The 16,355-nt window shown below is 39.5% G+C and overlaps 2 protein-coding genes across 8 annotated transcripts in view; one reads left to right on the top strand and one right to left on the bottom strand.

Moving 5' to 3' along the window:
- Positions 1-6,759: 6,759 nt before the first annotated feature.
- LOC118392029 (uncharacterized) lies at positions 6,760-11,900 on the bottom strand. The gene is made up of 6 exons (XM_035783646.2): positions 9,587-11,900; positions 9,100-9,468; positions 8,063-8,413; positions 7,737-7,868; positions 7,494-7,528; positions 6,760-7,169 (listed from the first exon to the last, which is right to left on the bottom strand). Exons 1-6 carry the CDS (start codon positions 9,624-9,626, stop codon positions 7,032-7,034), a joined length of 1,065 nt encoding a protein of 354 aa, XP_035639539.1. The 5' UTR covers positions 9,627-11,900; the 3' UTR covers positions 6,760-7,031.
- A 146-nt stretch (positions 11,901-12,046) lies between these two features.
- The window catches only part of dock11 (dedicator of cytokinesis 11), a 102,722-nt gene continuing 98,413 nt past the window's right edge, over positions 12,047-16,355 (top strand). For all 7 annotated transcript variants that reach the window (XM_035783636.2, XM_052459689.1, XM_035783634.2 and 4 more), the window contains exon 1: positions 12,047-12,286. In XM_035783636.2, the coding sequence (XP_035639529.2) occupies positions 12,185-12,286 (102 nt within the window). In that variant the 5' untranslated portion in view covers positions 12,047-12,184. The remainder of the gene's footprint in view (positions 12,287-16,355) is intronic.

The raw sequence follows: 16,355 nt of genomic DNA, 5'->3' as shown, positions 1-16,355 counted from the left end.
TAACCCTTAGGCCTAACCTCAGCCCCGCAGACGCTGTCCATTTTTTTGTACTTGCTTCTCGTCTCCCAGCATCTGTCCTTGCACTGTGGTTGATGCACTTGATACCTTTCTAATGTCAGCTAGAGACAAACTGAAGGAAATGGGAATTAGCTAATGCCTAAAGACATCTCTTTTCACGTTTGAGTCAAAAATCTGATGCAGCACAATACTGCATTTGAAGCGACCGATCACACATAGGCATGTAATTATTACTGTTCTATTTCAGTTAACTTGAAAAGATTGTTCATTAATGTATACAATATATTAGATATAGTGTAAAAATCTCAAACATATAAGAAAGTTAATAATCATCTGATTATTCAGGACTTTATTAACTTCAGAGTTCACTGTTAGAAGCAGGACTGATGATACAGTAGGTGTCCTCTTCCTTCTCTCTGCTGGTCTCAGAACAGCCAATCAGCCCTGGGAACCATCATTCCAGCCATTTAAAACCTCTTTGGGAAAGGGGGCGGTATTTTCACATCCGGATGAAAAGCGTGCCCAAAGTAAACTGCCTGCTACTCAGGCCCAGAAGCTAGGATATGCTAGGATATAATTGGTAGATTTGGATGGAAAACACTCTAAAGGTTCTAAAACTGTTAAAATAATGTCTGTGAGTATAACAGAACTTATTTGGCAGGCGAAACCCTGAGGACAAACCATCCAGGATTTTCTTTTGGAGTTGACTGTGTTTTCTATTGGTTTTCTATGAGGAACTAGATTTATGAGGCACCTGGTTGCAGTTCCTATAGCTTCCACTAGATGTCAAGAGTCTTTAGAAATTGGTTGATGTTTTTCCTTTGAGAAATGAAGAAGTACGGCTATTCAGAATGAGAGTCAAGCCAAGTGGACTCTTTTTTTGGGGGGCGAGCGACCTGTAGCTCGCTCCACTTTAATTTTATCCGCTATTGAACACAGTATATTCCATCTTAAATTTGATCGATTATTTATGTTTTAGGATACCTAAGGATGGATTACGAAAGTTGTTTGAAATGTTTGGACAAAGTTTACAGGTAACTTATTAGATCTTTTGTTGTGATGTTGGGCGAGTTGGAACCAGTGTTTTTCTGAATCAAACGCGCCAAATAAATTGACATTTTGGGGATATAAAAAAGGAGTTTATCGAACAAAAGGACAATTTGTGATGTTTCTGGGACATATTGGAGTGCCAACAGAAGAATATCTTCAAAGGTAAGGCATGAATTATATTGTTATTTCTGACTTTCATGTCGCACCTGCTTGGCTGAAATATGATTTTCATGTGTTTGTATGGTGGGTGCTGTCCTCAGATAATCGCATGGTTTGCTTTTGCCGTGAAGCCTTTTTTAAATCTGACACGGTGGCTGGATTAACAAGAAGTTAAGCTTTATTTTGGTGTATTGCACATGTGATTTTATGAAAGTTAAATATTTCTAATCATTTCATTTGAATTTCGCGCTCTGCAATTTCACTGGATGTGTCGAAACGTTCCACTAGCGGAACGTCTAGCCGTAACAGGTTTTAAGACATCCAATCCCCTGCCTCTCACTCGAACAGACAGAATGACTAGTATATACCAGTGGCAGTCGGTGCCGTTTAAGGGCCAATGATAATGTTTTGTTTATGAACATGGCCTTATTTCTATTACAACATTCATATTCCATTCACCCAGCTCAATGAAACATTGATAGGGTTAGGTTACTACATGATACTCAAATGTTCCCTGTACCCATCATGAGGTTGCTACAACCTAGCCTATGAATGAAAGTTTACAACGTAGGTGCACAGGTCGAGAGAATATTTTGTAATCAAGGTGACAAACAGTGACACATTCAATACCGTCTTGCACACTCTTGCCTGCATCTAGTAATGATTAGTCCAATAGTTGCAAACGAGAGGTTTTATTGGACAAATTCAGGTATGTTTATCCCCGTTTAGTTTAGTTTGCTTCCGTTTAGGAACGTTTTGCAACAGAATAAGCGTAATCAATACACCCATGATCGCACGCAAACATAGTTAACTCATTGCATCCACGTACAAACACCTTGTTGTATATATAATTACTTCTCCTCTCCACACGCTCTCCTCCTCTCACCTTTTCCCTTTGCTTGTGGACTTCAGTGCACAACACATCAGCTGTCTGTGACCAGGAGAAAAAATCTCTCCAAGCCAAACCTTCATATCATGACCGCTAACCTCTGCACACAGCCTACATCGTTGTCACCATATCATCTAACTTCATAGTCAACATAACTACTAGAACAAACCTGTTAACGCGCTATAAAAATGTAGTACAGTGTGTACACTCAGCAGAAAGCAGTTTAGCTGTTACAATGGTGGGCCCAGGTGGTAAAACCTTGACTGGAAGAGTTCCCGTGTTGGATAACCATAGCCAGCTAGCTAACATAGCATCCCTTTCCATTTGAGCCGGGTGTTTAAGTTGGATAAACTTGGTAGCTGCATTCGATGCTAACTAAGTAAGTGAAAGTGAACAAAATATATACTTCGAAATATAGCTAGCTCTCTCTCTGAGAACCATGAGCCTCCAAGGTTTTGTATTCAAGTCAATGTTCCCAGAAGAGGAGAGAATCAAGCAGTCCTGCAGCTACACAATAGTTCTGCCTGACAGAGTGCTGCTGAAACTACTGTAGAACTTCATTGCAAAATAGTGTGTTTTAATCAATTATTTGGTGTCACAAGAAAATATTTCATATAGTTTTATTTAAAACGGATAACTTTATTTAATGTTTTACAATTACTTATTTGTTTAATTCTCTGAGTAGGATGGTTCTCTCCTTCCACTTCTAAAGAGCCAATCTACGGAGGACAATGACAAAACTCTGTCTGGCCATCTCTCAGTTATTTGGAGCAGTTAGTCAGCTGTAATAGTGCAAACTTACTATTGAAACGGAGGATAATGCCTATGTATTTAAGTTTTAAATATATTTTTTCCGACACTACACTTTGTAACAATTTTCAGCAGAGTACCTGAACATGCATGAACTAGATTGAGATTGAGGTCTTTGATTGTAATTATTTTCGCCTCGAGGGCCTATTTATTGCCTACCTCCCTACTCTTCTACATTTGCACACACTGTACGTACATTTTTCAATTTTCTTTTTTTTTGTGTTATTGACTGTACGTTTGATTAAGTGTAACTATGTGTTGTTGTGTTTGTGACACTGCTTTGCTTTATCTTAGCCAGGTCTCGGTTGTAAATGAGAACTTGTTCTCAATTGGCCTACCTGGTAAATAAAGGTGAAATATAAAAATTCTGAATTCAAAAATTAATCAAAACATTTATCTTTTTCAGCTTTGTCTCTTACTTTTGCTCAGTCTGATGTTTGAAGACCTTCATCCGTGGAGGCACAGTTAATTTGGAATCCTTCATCACTGGGGACCTTGGCAACTACAACTGGTTCAAAGTGACAATGGGACAGTCTGAGTCAGTCCCTGCCAGGAGACCTGTGCAGGAGAACACAGTGTCTTTTGGTTCAGACATGGCTCAGGAGAATCCCGTCCAGGATAGCCAATACTATATTATATACAATGATACCAAAAAATGGAAAGGTTTACAGGTGGGGACATTCAAGTGGCGACTGAAGCAGATATGAGGATCTTTGTCCTCCTCTCCATCATAAGAACTGAAAGTCTCCTCTGCTGTCTGACCATCATCTTCATCATCTACACCACCAGGAAATAGATTCATTCAACGACTAATTTTCGCAATCCTTTTGCTGTTAAAAAACACATATGGTTTACTGTCTGTTAAAATGTTTCAATGCTCGTCAGCTTAGTTGACAATATCAAGGTAAAATGCCCACATGTTGATGATGCAGATTCGTTTGTAATACTATTCGGATATTTCTGTTTAGACTTTAAATAAATAAATGAATCTTTATTGAAAATGCCTTTTTTTATTCAATTATGATAGATACAGTATGATATATTAACATATTGAAACACGATTATTGCTTTCTGGGAGCATACACAACTTCTCCACCCTGCACTCTCCCTCTTCCACACTCTGATTTGTTTATTGAGAAGCTCCGCACAGTGTCATTTTTGTCAGAGTCTAAAATAAAGAAAGAGAGACACGTACGTCATCCACAATCACTAAATTACCCCAGCGATCCATATGATGCATAAGATTTTATTGTCAATGTGAAGCAGTATAAAAAATAGAAGGCCAAATTACTCACTTGGACTGTGGATGAAGTGTCCATGGTCACCCCTAATTAAAAAACAAAACATATATATTTTTGTATTTTCTTGTTTGGCATTCATACATGATATAATATTAATTCATTACATTAATATATGGCATTCATATTTCATATATTTTGAATAAAGTATAACAAAGTCAAACTTAATCACCCTGCTGACTTTTTTGCAGAGTTCTCCTCCACAAGAGAATGTGTGTTGCAATCAGGATAATAATGATTACAACTCGAACAACCGTTATGTAGTTGAGCAATCCGGCTTGATTCTCTTGAGAAGTAGAAAAATACATATATTTAAAAGGAGGGAATTTTTCAGGTTGCTGACCAGAAACCCCTGTCATATAATGTATAATACCTGTACCTAAATTTGGTGCCCTGTGTGAGGACGACATGCTTTGCAGAAATAGTTTAAAAATATATGCATTAATTATAATCAGCTCTTACAAGGTCTAACCCTCAATGTCCAGCCTGGTTCCGTTCACTTGAGTTGATTAACAGGCTAAAGAGAACCACACAACATTTTCACATTTAGAAATTAAAACCGGAAACATAGTTTGCTACTAAACATTCTGTTATTTACATACTTTCAATCATGAGATACACACCATCTCCAAAATAGTATTCATTATACCAGAATATTCCACAATGATACGATCCAACATCAGTATGAGGTAAAGGCTAATTGATGTAGGTGTCAAATGTATAAATTCACATTCTCATTTGCATAATAGTTACAGTAAAGCCATGTTAATAAATTGAGTCAAGGAAGAGGACAGTGTCAGTTATCTTACAGTAAATAGCTAATGAAACACAGGAGAAATGGACTAGGCAGTCTAGATATTCACATATAGTACATACAGATGAATAGTGGGGTGCATACACAGTACTGGTGCAGTACTGTGATCAGTAGGCTTCTTGCCTCACAGTTACAGAGAAAGGAACCTTTTTTCTCTGATTGGTGGGAGATACATCAAATAACACCCTTACTGGTAGCAGTGGTGTGTATTCATGGATACCAAGGAAAGTCAGGCTTCCCCATAAAATTGACTAGTAAAATGTATCTTTCGTTTCTCTGTGTTTCATAATTTTCCTTCAATTCGTAAGAGGCTGAATTTTATCTCGCTGGAGAAAGCATCCCAAGCCATTCAGCATTGAGCTAAACTGAGCGGGCTCAACTCTGTGTGGTCCTGGTACACCAAAATAAAGTGTCAAGGGAAGCAACCTTGGATTTGTCATCACTTCTATCAAATCCTATTGCGTATATGTGATTGTATACGTGATTGACAGAAACACTTGAATTGTTACCTCTCATTGTGTTGTTGTCCTCCTGTTGCTACCTAGCCAGATAATATGGTCATTTTCCAAAATTAGCCATGGATGGAGATAGGGATTTGGACTTGTGGTTTTACTTAATTCCCCGTACAGGCCAATGATTATAACAGCGATTCTGAACAAACCATTCATTCATACATTGAGGTGCCCCTGGTCTGAGAGGATAGAAGTTCAATATGTAGCTAGATGTAGAAGGCTAATGTTAACAAGCTAACGTTGCCCATGAATGGAAGTTAGGCTAACGAGCAAGCATTTAGCCAGGTAACATTCAGTAGGACAACAAAATATTACAGCGTGTATGACAGAGTGATAGACCGTTTTGTCAACATGAAAGAGAGGAGGATGGCGTTTCTCTACAAGTAAGGTTAGTCAACATGTTTTGCTACTTGCACAGACACACACACACACACGCGCACGCACACATGGAAATCAGAACCATGGACAGCCACATCATATTTAATGTAGCTTACGTTCATTGGACTAAATCGTTTTTGGTATCTTTTAGTTGTCACTGAATTAGACTAAGCAGAGGTGGTTTGATCAAGTTGAAATGTTGAAGTTGAAATGGTGCTGGAATAGTGGAGGCAGCTTCTGTTTTCTGTGCGACTTGAGGTGACTCTCTTTGTGGACTTCATTGGACAGAGGCTGCTATCCGGTATTGTGATAAAACAAAGGTGATGTTGCATTTATTCTGCCACTGTGTCTTCTTATTATCTCGACCTTTATATCACGGTTGCAAGACATATGAATTATCAGGTTATAGATCAAATAACGCAATTATCACAACACATAGGTTCTAACGTGGCTCGGCTTTCCCGGTGATTGTACCCACACCTACCAGACACCGTTACTGCCTGGTAGGTGTGTAAACCCACACTGCACTTATTACAAAGAGAGCATTTATTATAAATCATAAACATGTATATCTGTGTCCGGTATGTGGAGTCAGAGTGATTCTCATGGTCTCTCCTGAAAAATGTATTTGTATCTCAGCAACTCTAAACTTGGTTAAATAACAGTTAAATAAAAAATGCACCTCTTCTGTGATAAATAAGAAATAGATGTGTGTTGGTGTTCCTTCATTTTTAGTGGTGTGATGGAGCCTGACACATATTCAGCTAAACTGATATTCCTTTTAATCATTTTGTATATTTGTATATGTGGGGGCAGAGATGTTCTGTACAGAGAATAGAGATGAACGGAGTTCATTAATGGTTTATTATGTTAAAAACACACAGTCATAGAGCAAAAATGGGATTCTCCATCAGATTATTTCTTACAAACTGTCAAAAGATATGTCTATTTAAGGCATTACAGGATTGCATAAATCTAGACAATGTTAGAATTACATTTTCTTTGTTACATTGTAACTCATTTTTGTTATTAAAAGCAGTTTTATTATGCTACAAATAGTAAAATGGTTCTTCTTGTAGTCTTTGTCACAGTGGTGATATATTTCACTGCTGCTGAAGGTATCTGACATCAGAGTACACTGCATCCTCTCTGCTGGTCTTCTCTCTCACTGTTCTAGAGGAGGACTTCTTCTTGGGGGTGAAACCGACAGCTGCATAGTTCAACACGTCACTGTCTTGATTCTGAGGGGGGTGGAGCCATGAGGAAATACATTATGATGACAGCATGATCTACTATATAATGTTTCTATTCTCCTCTACAACACTCTACAAAAGACATGACTGTTCAGACTGTACAACCACTACAATGACCTGACAGTCAGTGGAACAGAGACAGGCAGAAGTTCCATGGAAAAATTACATCTAGTACACTGACCTATTACTTGCAAGAAATGTTTATAACATAAAAATCACTAATAAGCTGAATACTAAATGTAAGGAACGTGTAATTGCAGATTCTTGTTAAAACTGAAAATATACTCTATTTACAAATGTTGACAAATTTACCTGATTGCCCTGGGACGTTGGGACATCAGTCCTCCCTTCAAAGAGATTGAAATAGAGGAAGGGCAGCTATCATTTTTTACGACATTCTATCTCTTTTTAACCTCATGTAGTTAATTAACAATTGTTAAACTTTGATTATTTAACGTACATGTCAAGAAGATACATTGCATAGAGATGCATGAAACTTTAGATACATCAGCTATAACATTACATACATTGGATACATTAGATATAAAGTAATACCTCTGCTGTCTCTGTTCTGAGTCTTGCACAGCGCCCAGACCAGTAGAAGGGTCACTATCCCCAGAACGATGTTGGAGACGACCAATGACAGAACAGTAGGAGTCAGATGAAATGGAGGATGATGCTCAGGAACTGTGGAAAGGGTATCAGTGAATTCATATTATATTAATGAGCACTTAGGAAGATCATCAAACAGTATGGAATCAAAAGCTGATGGTGATTATTGTATAGCTTGTTGAGGCAGATCTATGGGATCGCTTTGAGGTAGGTAGTTTGAATGAATATACAGTATTGCTGTGGCAATGTACAGATTAAATGGGATTTACCTTGAAGGTCCAGCTTGGTCCCGTCTCCAAACAGTATCTCCCCACATGAAGCCACAGCACAGTAGTAAGTCCCATCATCAGAGAGGCTGAGGTTCCTCTTGGGGAGGTTGTAGACACATCTCTGTGTAGGAGACCCAGCCTCAGTGCTCTTCACACACTGATCACTCCTGTTTCCATGGGTGTAAATGATTCCTGGAAGGGATTCTCCTGAGCCATGTCTGAACCAATAGACACTGTGTTCTCCTGCACAGGTCTCAGTGTGTATTGTACAGTTCAGAGTCACAGAGTCTCCTGGTTGGACTGACTCAGACACAGGCTGCTGGAGCACAGACATGCTGTTGGACTCTGAGTCTGAAGGTGTTTGGGTGAAAAATATTACAGCCATGTATTCATCAGTAGCATTTGAATAAACAGTTGTATGAACATGTCAACATAAAGAATTTGCAATGGTGGAAAAAGTCCTCAATGTCATACTTGAGTAAAAGTATAGAAATTTCTCAAGTAAACGTGAAAGTCACCTAGTAAAATAATACTTGAGTAAAAGTCTAAAAGTATCTGGTTTTAAATGTACTTAAGTACAGTTGGGGGGAAAGTACTCAAATGTCAAGTGAATGCTATACATCAAATTCCTTCTATTATGCAAACTAGACGGCACACTCTCACACTCCAACACTCAAGACATCATTTACACAAACCCGGTATATGTGTTTCGCGAGTCCGCCATATCAGAGGCAGTAGAGATGACAATGCGTTATATTGATAAATGTATGTGCGTCAATTGGACCATATTGCTGTCCTGCCTGAGCATTTGAAATGTATGAGTACTTTTGGGTGTCAGGGAAAATTTATGGGAGTAAAAAGTATATATTTTCTTTAGGAATGTAGTGGAGTAAAAGTCAAAGTTGTCAAAAAATATAAATGGTAAAGTAAAATACAGATACCCAAAAAAACAACTTAAGTAGTACTTTAAAGTATTTATACTTAGGTACTTTACACCACTGAACATTTTGAAATTGAAAAAACAAATGTTTAGCTACCTTTGACAATTAAAACAGTTCCCTCTCCAATAGTGAGCTCATAGATGACTCTAGTGGAACAATAGTATGTAGCTGAGTCCCCTGGCTCTGTCTTGGAAATGGTCAGGTTACAGGTGTAGAGTCCTCTCCTCACACCCAAACGCTTGGTCTCAGTAAAGTCCTTGATAAAATTGTTGGAATAAAAACTATCTTGGCCAATATATGGTGATGACGCCATGTGAAGGGGTTTCTGTCCAACACTCTGCTTGAACCAATCAAAACTGGTCACTGACACATTTGGACGAAAGCAAGTGAGAGTCACAGTGTCTCCCAGCTCAGTAACCATCACAGGGGTTGGTTGGATTACGTTTAGTTTGGTAAAAGCACAAACTGTCAAAGCAAACAAACAAAATGGATCAAAGACAAAGACATGGATAAACCATTTCTATTAAAACGACATACTTCAAATTATTAAAAAAGGAACTAAATTGAAACGTCTTACACTTACCCAAATTGATGTAAAACAAAAATAAGTGTCTGACCATCATTTTTACATCAGTCACTTCTGCACTGCATAGTGTGTGGGTCTGACAGTGGGACACCTTATATATGATGACACTTTACATGTAGCCATCAAACAGTGGGAGGGAACACTGAAACGAGAGATTTTATTGGCTGACTACCATCTTACAAGTGTGTCCTCTGGCTTACCATAGTTTAAAAACGTTTAAAGAAGACATTGTAAGTAAGTCAGAGTTACTGGATTCTGCCAATAAAATATTGGCTTGATACGGCTGCTTCTTTTTTTTTGAGAAATGAAACCTTTACTGAAATTTGTTAATCAAAAATCAGTTCAAAACATCTGTTTTTATGTTTGGACAGGAAACAGAGAAGAGTCTCATTCCGCTTTCTACAGCTAGTACCTCAGATACTACTGTCGCTCTGGATAAGAGCGTCTGCTAAATGACTTAAATGTAAATGTCCTGTAGAGGTTGAACTAACCCTCAATGGGAATTTACCCACCACAGCAGAACAACTGCATAACCAGCATGCTCTTGGTTTTCATACTAGGCCCCTAGGTGACTAATAAACACATATGTGGCTATGACATAATATGAGTTAACCCTATCTAAAAGTGTGCCTAGATCGAACAAATAGGGAGAATACCCATGACCTCTTGATTAGTGAAAGATCTCATAACTTACCCACACTTCACTGCTTGTTGCCCAGTGGCTGTAGAGGGCACTTTTTTTCAAATACAATGTTTGGGTGGGAAGGAACCCACTATACCCCGAGTAAGATTCATTATCTATCAAAGTCAGCCCACAGGTATAAATAGATGGATGATGACAAGGCTTGATGGAATCGGAATTTGGTTGTGGCAAGTGGTGGAAAAAGTACACAATTTTCATACTCGAGTAAAAGTAAAGATACCTTAATAGAAAATGACTCAAGTAAAAGAGAAAGTCACCCAGTAAAATACTACTTGAGTAAAAGTCTAAAAGTATTTGGTTTTAAATGTATTTAAGTATCAAAAGTAAATGTTATTGCTAAAATATAGTTAAAAGTAGAAGTATAAATCATTTAAAATTCCTTATAATAAGCAAACCAGACAGCACCTTTTTTCGTGTTATTGTAATGTATGGATAGCCAAGAGCACACTCCAACACTGAGACATAATTTACAAACGAAGCATGTGTGTTTAGTGAGTCCGCCAGATCAGAGGCAGTAGGATAAGTGCGTGAATTTTCCTGTCCTGCTAAGCATTCAAAATGTAACAAGTACTTTTGGGTATCCGTGAAAATGTATGGAGTAAAAAGTACATAATTTTCTTTAGTAATGTACTGAAGTAAAAGTAAAAGTAGTCAAAAATATGAGTAGTAAAGTAAAGTACAGATACCCTGAAAAACTACTTAAGTAGTACTTTAAAGTATTTTTACTGAGGTAATTCACACCACTGTTTGTGGCTCACAAACTTCTCTGAATCTTTTTATCCAGAAACAAACTGTTTGTGTATTGGTTTCCTTGACTTTAATGGTGGCTAATCTGACGCAGGCTAACTCAGAACAACGGGCCCTGTGTTCTGGAATTAATCTGTTTACTGGAGAGTAAAGACATGTGGTTTGGCCCCTTATGACAATTGTATCATCATCATTATTATCATCATTATATTACATATAAACATTGACTCTTATTTTTAAATTTATGAGTGCAAATCAACGTAACTTTTTTATTTATAATTTGGGGGTATGAAATAGAAAATAGAAATTGTTCAAATCCCTACAGAATTTGAACTTGATGACCTGCTGTGGTTCTCATCATTGTCCACTAGAGCGCGGCATTCTCTCATATTTCACCTTTGGATAGGTATTGCTGACAGCGTCACTTAATCGATGCGCAGGCTTTAATGGGGCAGCAGTTTGTGTGTTGTTGTGATTCTAGACGGAAAGATAGCAACAATGACAAGAACCTGCCATGTGGGGAATCGTAAATCGCTAATTGAAGTTAGTTGCATCTTGTTCTTGATACCATGTCTTATTTTGAGGTGTTTTGACTGGTTTCATGTCAAATATGGCAAAAATGTGCTGTAAGGATATATTTGAGAGACAACAAGTGACATATAGATTACATGTTGTCAACAACCTAAACCAACTCCATCTGTTTTGCCCTATAGTTTGTTGCTAAACAACCAAACCATCTAATAAGAATTCACACCTATAATCTACCCAAAACACTGATCATCTCCAATTCATAGGAGACAAAACATAAATAAATAAATAAATAAACTGTTTGAATTTATCCCAGGAAAATTATTACAGGTCTTCATGCAATTTGTAGGTTACTATTTGTAACAGTGGTCGGTCAGGTATTTGAGGCGTGTACTTGATCCCCCACCTACGGTATGAGAGGGAACAGGCAGGAGGCGCGCGAGATGCTCGAGAATCCTGTTCGGTCCTCTTCACTCGCTCCAGCCCCGCCTCACTACGACAACGCTGCCTGCCTGGTCCATCCGCATCTGTCACAACTGTCTGCAGCTGCTTGAGCTCCGTGGCATGCCCTCAGTTATACCGGGATTTAGGTGGAGGTTTTCACGAGAAAGATAGTTATGTCGGAGGTACGGAAATTTACCAAAAGGTTGAGTAAACCAGGAACTGCGGCGGAACTCAGGCAAAGCGTCTCCGAGGCTGTGAGGACATCGGTGATTGTGGTTAGTATGATGATGGCTAATAATCTCTTCTTTGGCTAGCTAACGGTAGCCTACCTTGCTGTCCAAACCCACTCACGAAACCATAGCCCGAGGGTCCGCTCCATTTATTCAGTTTAATCCGGAAAAGCCTAAGTGTACTTTTAGTTCATAACGTTACTTGAATGTCTGAATGTCGAAAGACAAATGTTTCCCCCCAGTTATTATCGAAGACGCGTGTCAGCGTCTCACCATTTCCTCTACGTCACCACTGAGCAGAGCTTGCTACATTGGATTGGGATACAAGCTACCTCTTTCAATTTAAACATGCGTATTACGTCGTAATTAGCCTGTAATTAAGCAGTGACGGTTAGCAGAAAATGACCGTAATTGAAACGGGATAATGTCCATATAAAGGAAGTATCGTATTTGCAGTATGTGTGTCTTTTCCCTGTGGATAGTGGTGTGACATTGTGCATGCAGAGAGAACACATGGTATTCCATTGGTCTTGGCTCCAGCTCCAGCGGCGGCTTTTGTGTGCTTGAGAATTGAGCAGTGCCAGTTCTGAGGTTGAATGTGCAGCTAGACTGCATGGTTTGCCTAGCTATCCCTATTCCCTGTCGTGTAGCCTGGTCCTTTCTTTCCCCTGTGTTGAATATTTGATGTTCCAGGCATGTAAAGTATCATTATTGATCCTGGTGGTCTTTGATTATAGCTAGGCCTACAGTAAGAGTTCAGTCTCTATAGAAGCATTTCCTTTTTCTTTGTTGAAAGGACAATAAATAGTAAGTGCTGTATCATGGATCATGATTTGTGCACTGGTCGGAGTTTGTGTTACAGTTGGACTGTGTGTAGTATTGGCCTGAAACCCTTTGATGATGCAGGGTATGGCTTGAGATAAATTGCATTTAATGCTGATGAGGCACTGAGATTTAATCACTCACACAGGGCTCCTTTTGGTCCTCTGTGGTGTGTGTGTGTGTGTGTGTGTGTGTGTGTGTGTGTGTGTGTGTGTGTGTGTGTGTGTGTGTGTGTGTGTGTGTGTGTGTGTGTGTGTGTGTGTGTGTGTGTGTGTGTGTGTACATGACCTCTAGGGTTGTTTGACCTCATGCCCTATTGATTTCTCATCATGATAGTTCTCTATGGTAAACTCTCCCACACTGTCAATGTCATCTGATTCGCTAGACTTTTCTCTCTTTCTCATATGATGCAACCAATTGAAAATCCCAGCCAAGAAAACATTCAGTGGACTTTTGCAGATCTCTTAGGCCAGATCTTTTTATTCACAAATATCTCCACTCAAGTGAAGTCAATCAGGCATAGTAATCTTGTGATGAGGTTTGACGCTGACTGACGTATGCAGGGCAACACAGGTGTGTTGTGTCTGGTTGAGCCTCAGGGTAATGGTCGCCGTGGTAATGAAGAACAAGCCCTGTTTTGTGGAGGACACGGAGCAGGCATTCTCACATGGGGATTCCCTGGAGGCATGCTCCAACCATGCTTCCTGTGTGTGTGTGAGTGTGTGTGTGTATGTGTGTGTGTGTGTGTGTGTGTGTGTGTGTGTGTGTGTGTGTGTGTGTGTGTGTGTGTGTGTGTGTGTGTGTGTGTGTGTGTGTGTGTGTGTGTGTGTGTGTGTGTGTCACTTATGTCAATGGGGCTGCTTGTCTTATTCTCCTTCCTGGAATTAACAGTTTTCTGCTCTTTCCATATTCCTGTATCTCTTAGTTAGTGTGTCTAGAAATGACCTTTCCTACATTCAATTGGAGGGGTAGGTATTTACTTTGTTCTGGGCTCCATTCTCTGTGATCTGAAAGCTCAATTAAAAGCCTTAACGTAGTTTCAGCTCATAAGACATTGAGACGTTTTGAATGTTAGCTGAAATGAACATACTGTAATCGACTAGGGTCGCTTAGATCATAAGGAAGCTCCTGAAGAGTCTCAAGAGGTGTTGTTTAGATCTTGTCTAGAGGAATGATATACATATAAAATTGTGTATTTACTCAAATCAAGTCAGGTCAAGGGTTGTGGAACATGGGAAGTCTGTGTTCTCAGTAAACACACAGACTGTAGTACTTACTGGGGTCAGGGGGAGGACATTGGAACTGTTGGTGCATGTGTGTGTGTGTTGGTGCTTGCGTGCACATCCTTACGTACACATAAACGCCAGTAGTAAAGCCCATCTGCTAGAGATAGACTTCTCTGTCTTTCCACTGAACTGTATAAGACGCACAGCAATCTGGAAAAGTACTTCTCTCGCTAACATTATAGCCAAAGTCAGTGATGGTGTTTGGAGTGTCCGGGGCCAGATTGATTGCTGAGTTGAAAAACCGGTGTGACGTACAGTAAAGTCCCATAAAGAGATGAGAAAGTGACTATATATGGGCGAATGTAGCAGGCAGGCGGCTACGCCCCAACCAGAACTAACCCCTTCTTCCTCCTTTCTTGCTCTTTCGTTTTCTTCCTCTCCCAGGCTGTTCTTCTCTAAAGGAGTTGAGCCAGAACTCTCTCTCTCTCTCTCTTTTCCTCTCTCTCTCTATCTCTCCTATGACTCTCTCTCGCCCACCTTCTCTCTCTATCTCTTCGATTTCTCTCTCTCTCTCTCTCCCCCCCTTCTCTCTCTCTCCCCCTTCACTCCCCCTCCCTCCCTCTCTCTCTCTCTCTCTCTCTCTCTCTCTCTCTCTCTCTCACACGAACTGTCGCAATGGAACTGTATCTTCTGGTCCTGTGGTTCCACTGCTGCCCAACCTGTTGCACATGACAGGAAGCTGCTGCTCTCCTCTGAGCTGCTAGAAGTAATGCATAAAGCAGGCAGCAGAACCTACCTACAGTAGCTGATTGTAAGGCCCAGCGATTATGTTGTTTACCATGTACAGTTGAAGTTGGAAGTTTACATACACCTTAGCCAAATACATTTAAACTAAGATTTTCACAATTCCTAACATTTAATCCTAGTAAAAATTCCCTGTCTTAGGTCAGTTAGGATCACCACTTTATTTTAAGAAAGAAAAGAGCTGATACTGATTAATCGGCCAATTGTTTTATTTCTTTATTTGTAATAATGACAATTACAACAACACTGAATGAACACTTATTTTAACTTACCATAATACATAAATAAAATCAATTTAGCCTCAAGTAAATAATGAAACATGTTCAATTTGGTTTAAATAATACAAAAACAAAGTGTTGGAGAAGAAAGTAAAAGTGCAATATGTGCTATGTAAGAAAGCTAAAGTTTCAGTTCCTTACTCAGAACATGAAAACATATGAAAGCTGGTGGTTCCTTTTAACATGAGTCTTCAATATACCCAGGTAATAAGTTTTAGGTTGTAGTTATTATAGGAATTATAGGACTATTTCCCTCTATACCATTAGTATTTCATTAACCTTTGACTATTGGATGTTCTTATAGGCACTTTAGTATTGCCGGTGTAACAGTACAGCTTCCGTCCCTCTCCTCGCTCCTCCCTGGGCTCGAACCAGCAACACAACGACAACAGCCACCATCGAAGCAGCGTTACTCAAGCAGAGCAAGGGGAACAACTACTAGAAGGCTTAGAGCGAGTGACTTTTGGAATGCTATTAGCGCGCGCTAACTAGCTAGCCATTTCACTTCGGTTACACCAGCCTCATCTCGGAAGTTGATAGGCTTGAAGTCATAAACAGCGCAATGCTTGACGCATAACGAAGAGCTGCTGGCAAAACACCCGAAAGTGCTGCTTCTGCCTACCACCGCTCAGTCAGATACTTAGATACTCGTATGCTTGTATGCTCAGTCAGATTATATTCAACGCAGGACACGCTAGATAATATCTAGTAATATCATCAGCCATGTGTAGTTAACTAGTGATTATGATTGATTGTTTTTTATAAGATACGTTTAATGCTAGCAAGCAACTTACCTTGGCTTACTGCATTCGCGTAACAGGCAAGTCTCCTTGCGGAGGGCAACGAGAGAGAGGCAGGTCGTTATTGCATTGGACTAATTAACTGTAAGAATGCATCCCCCGAGCTGACAAGGTGAACATCTGTTGTTCTGCCCCTGAACAAGGCAGTTAACCCACCGTTCCTAGGCCGTTGTTGAAATTAAAG

This window comes from Oncorhynchus keta, chromosome 13 (genome assembly GCF_023373465.1).
Source record: "Oncorhynchus keta strain PuntledgeMale-10-30-2019 chromosome 13, Oket_V2, whole genome shotgun sequence".
In the NCBI taxonomy this organism is placed as follows: domain Eukaryota; kingdom Metazoa; phylum Chordata; class Actinopteri; order Salmoniformes; family Salmonidae; genus Oncorhynchus; species Oncorhynchus keta.
This window is presented reverse-complemented; position numbering and strand designations above follow the sequence as displayed.

What these genes read in the sequence shown, in the direction of transcription:
- LOC118392029 (XM_035783646.2), bottom strand. Translation starts at nt 9,626, where the DNA reads ATGATGGTCAGACACTTATTTTTGTTTTACATCAATTTGG. An exon ending in GACCAAGCTGGACCTTCAAG is followed by an intron (nt 7,869 to 8,062) that starts GTAAATCCCATT and finishes CCCTTTCCACAG; the next exon opens with TTCCTGAGCATCATCCTCCA. An exon ending in CAACGTCCCAGGGCAATCAG is followed by an intron (nt 7,170 to 7,493) that starts GTAAATTTGTCA and finishes CACCCCCCTCAG; the next exon opens with AATCAAGACAGTGACGTGTT.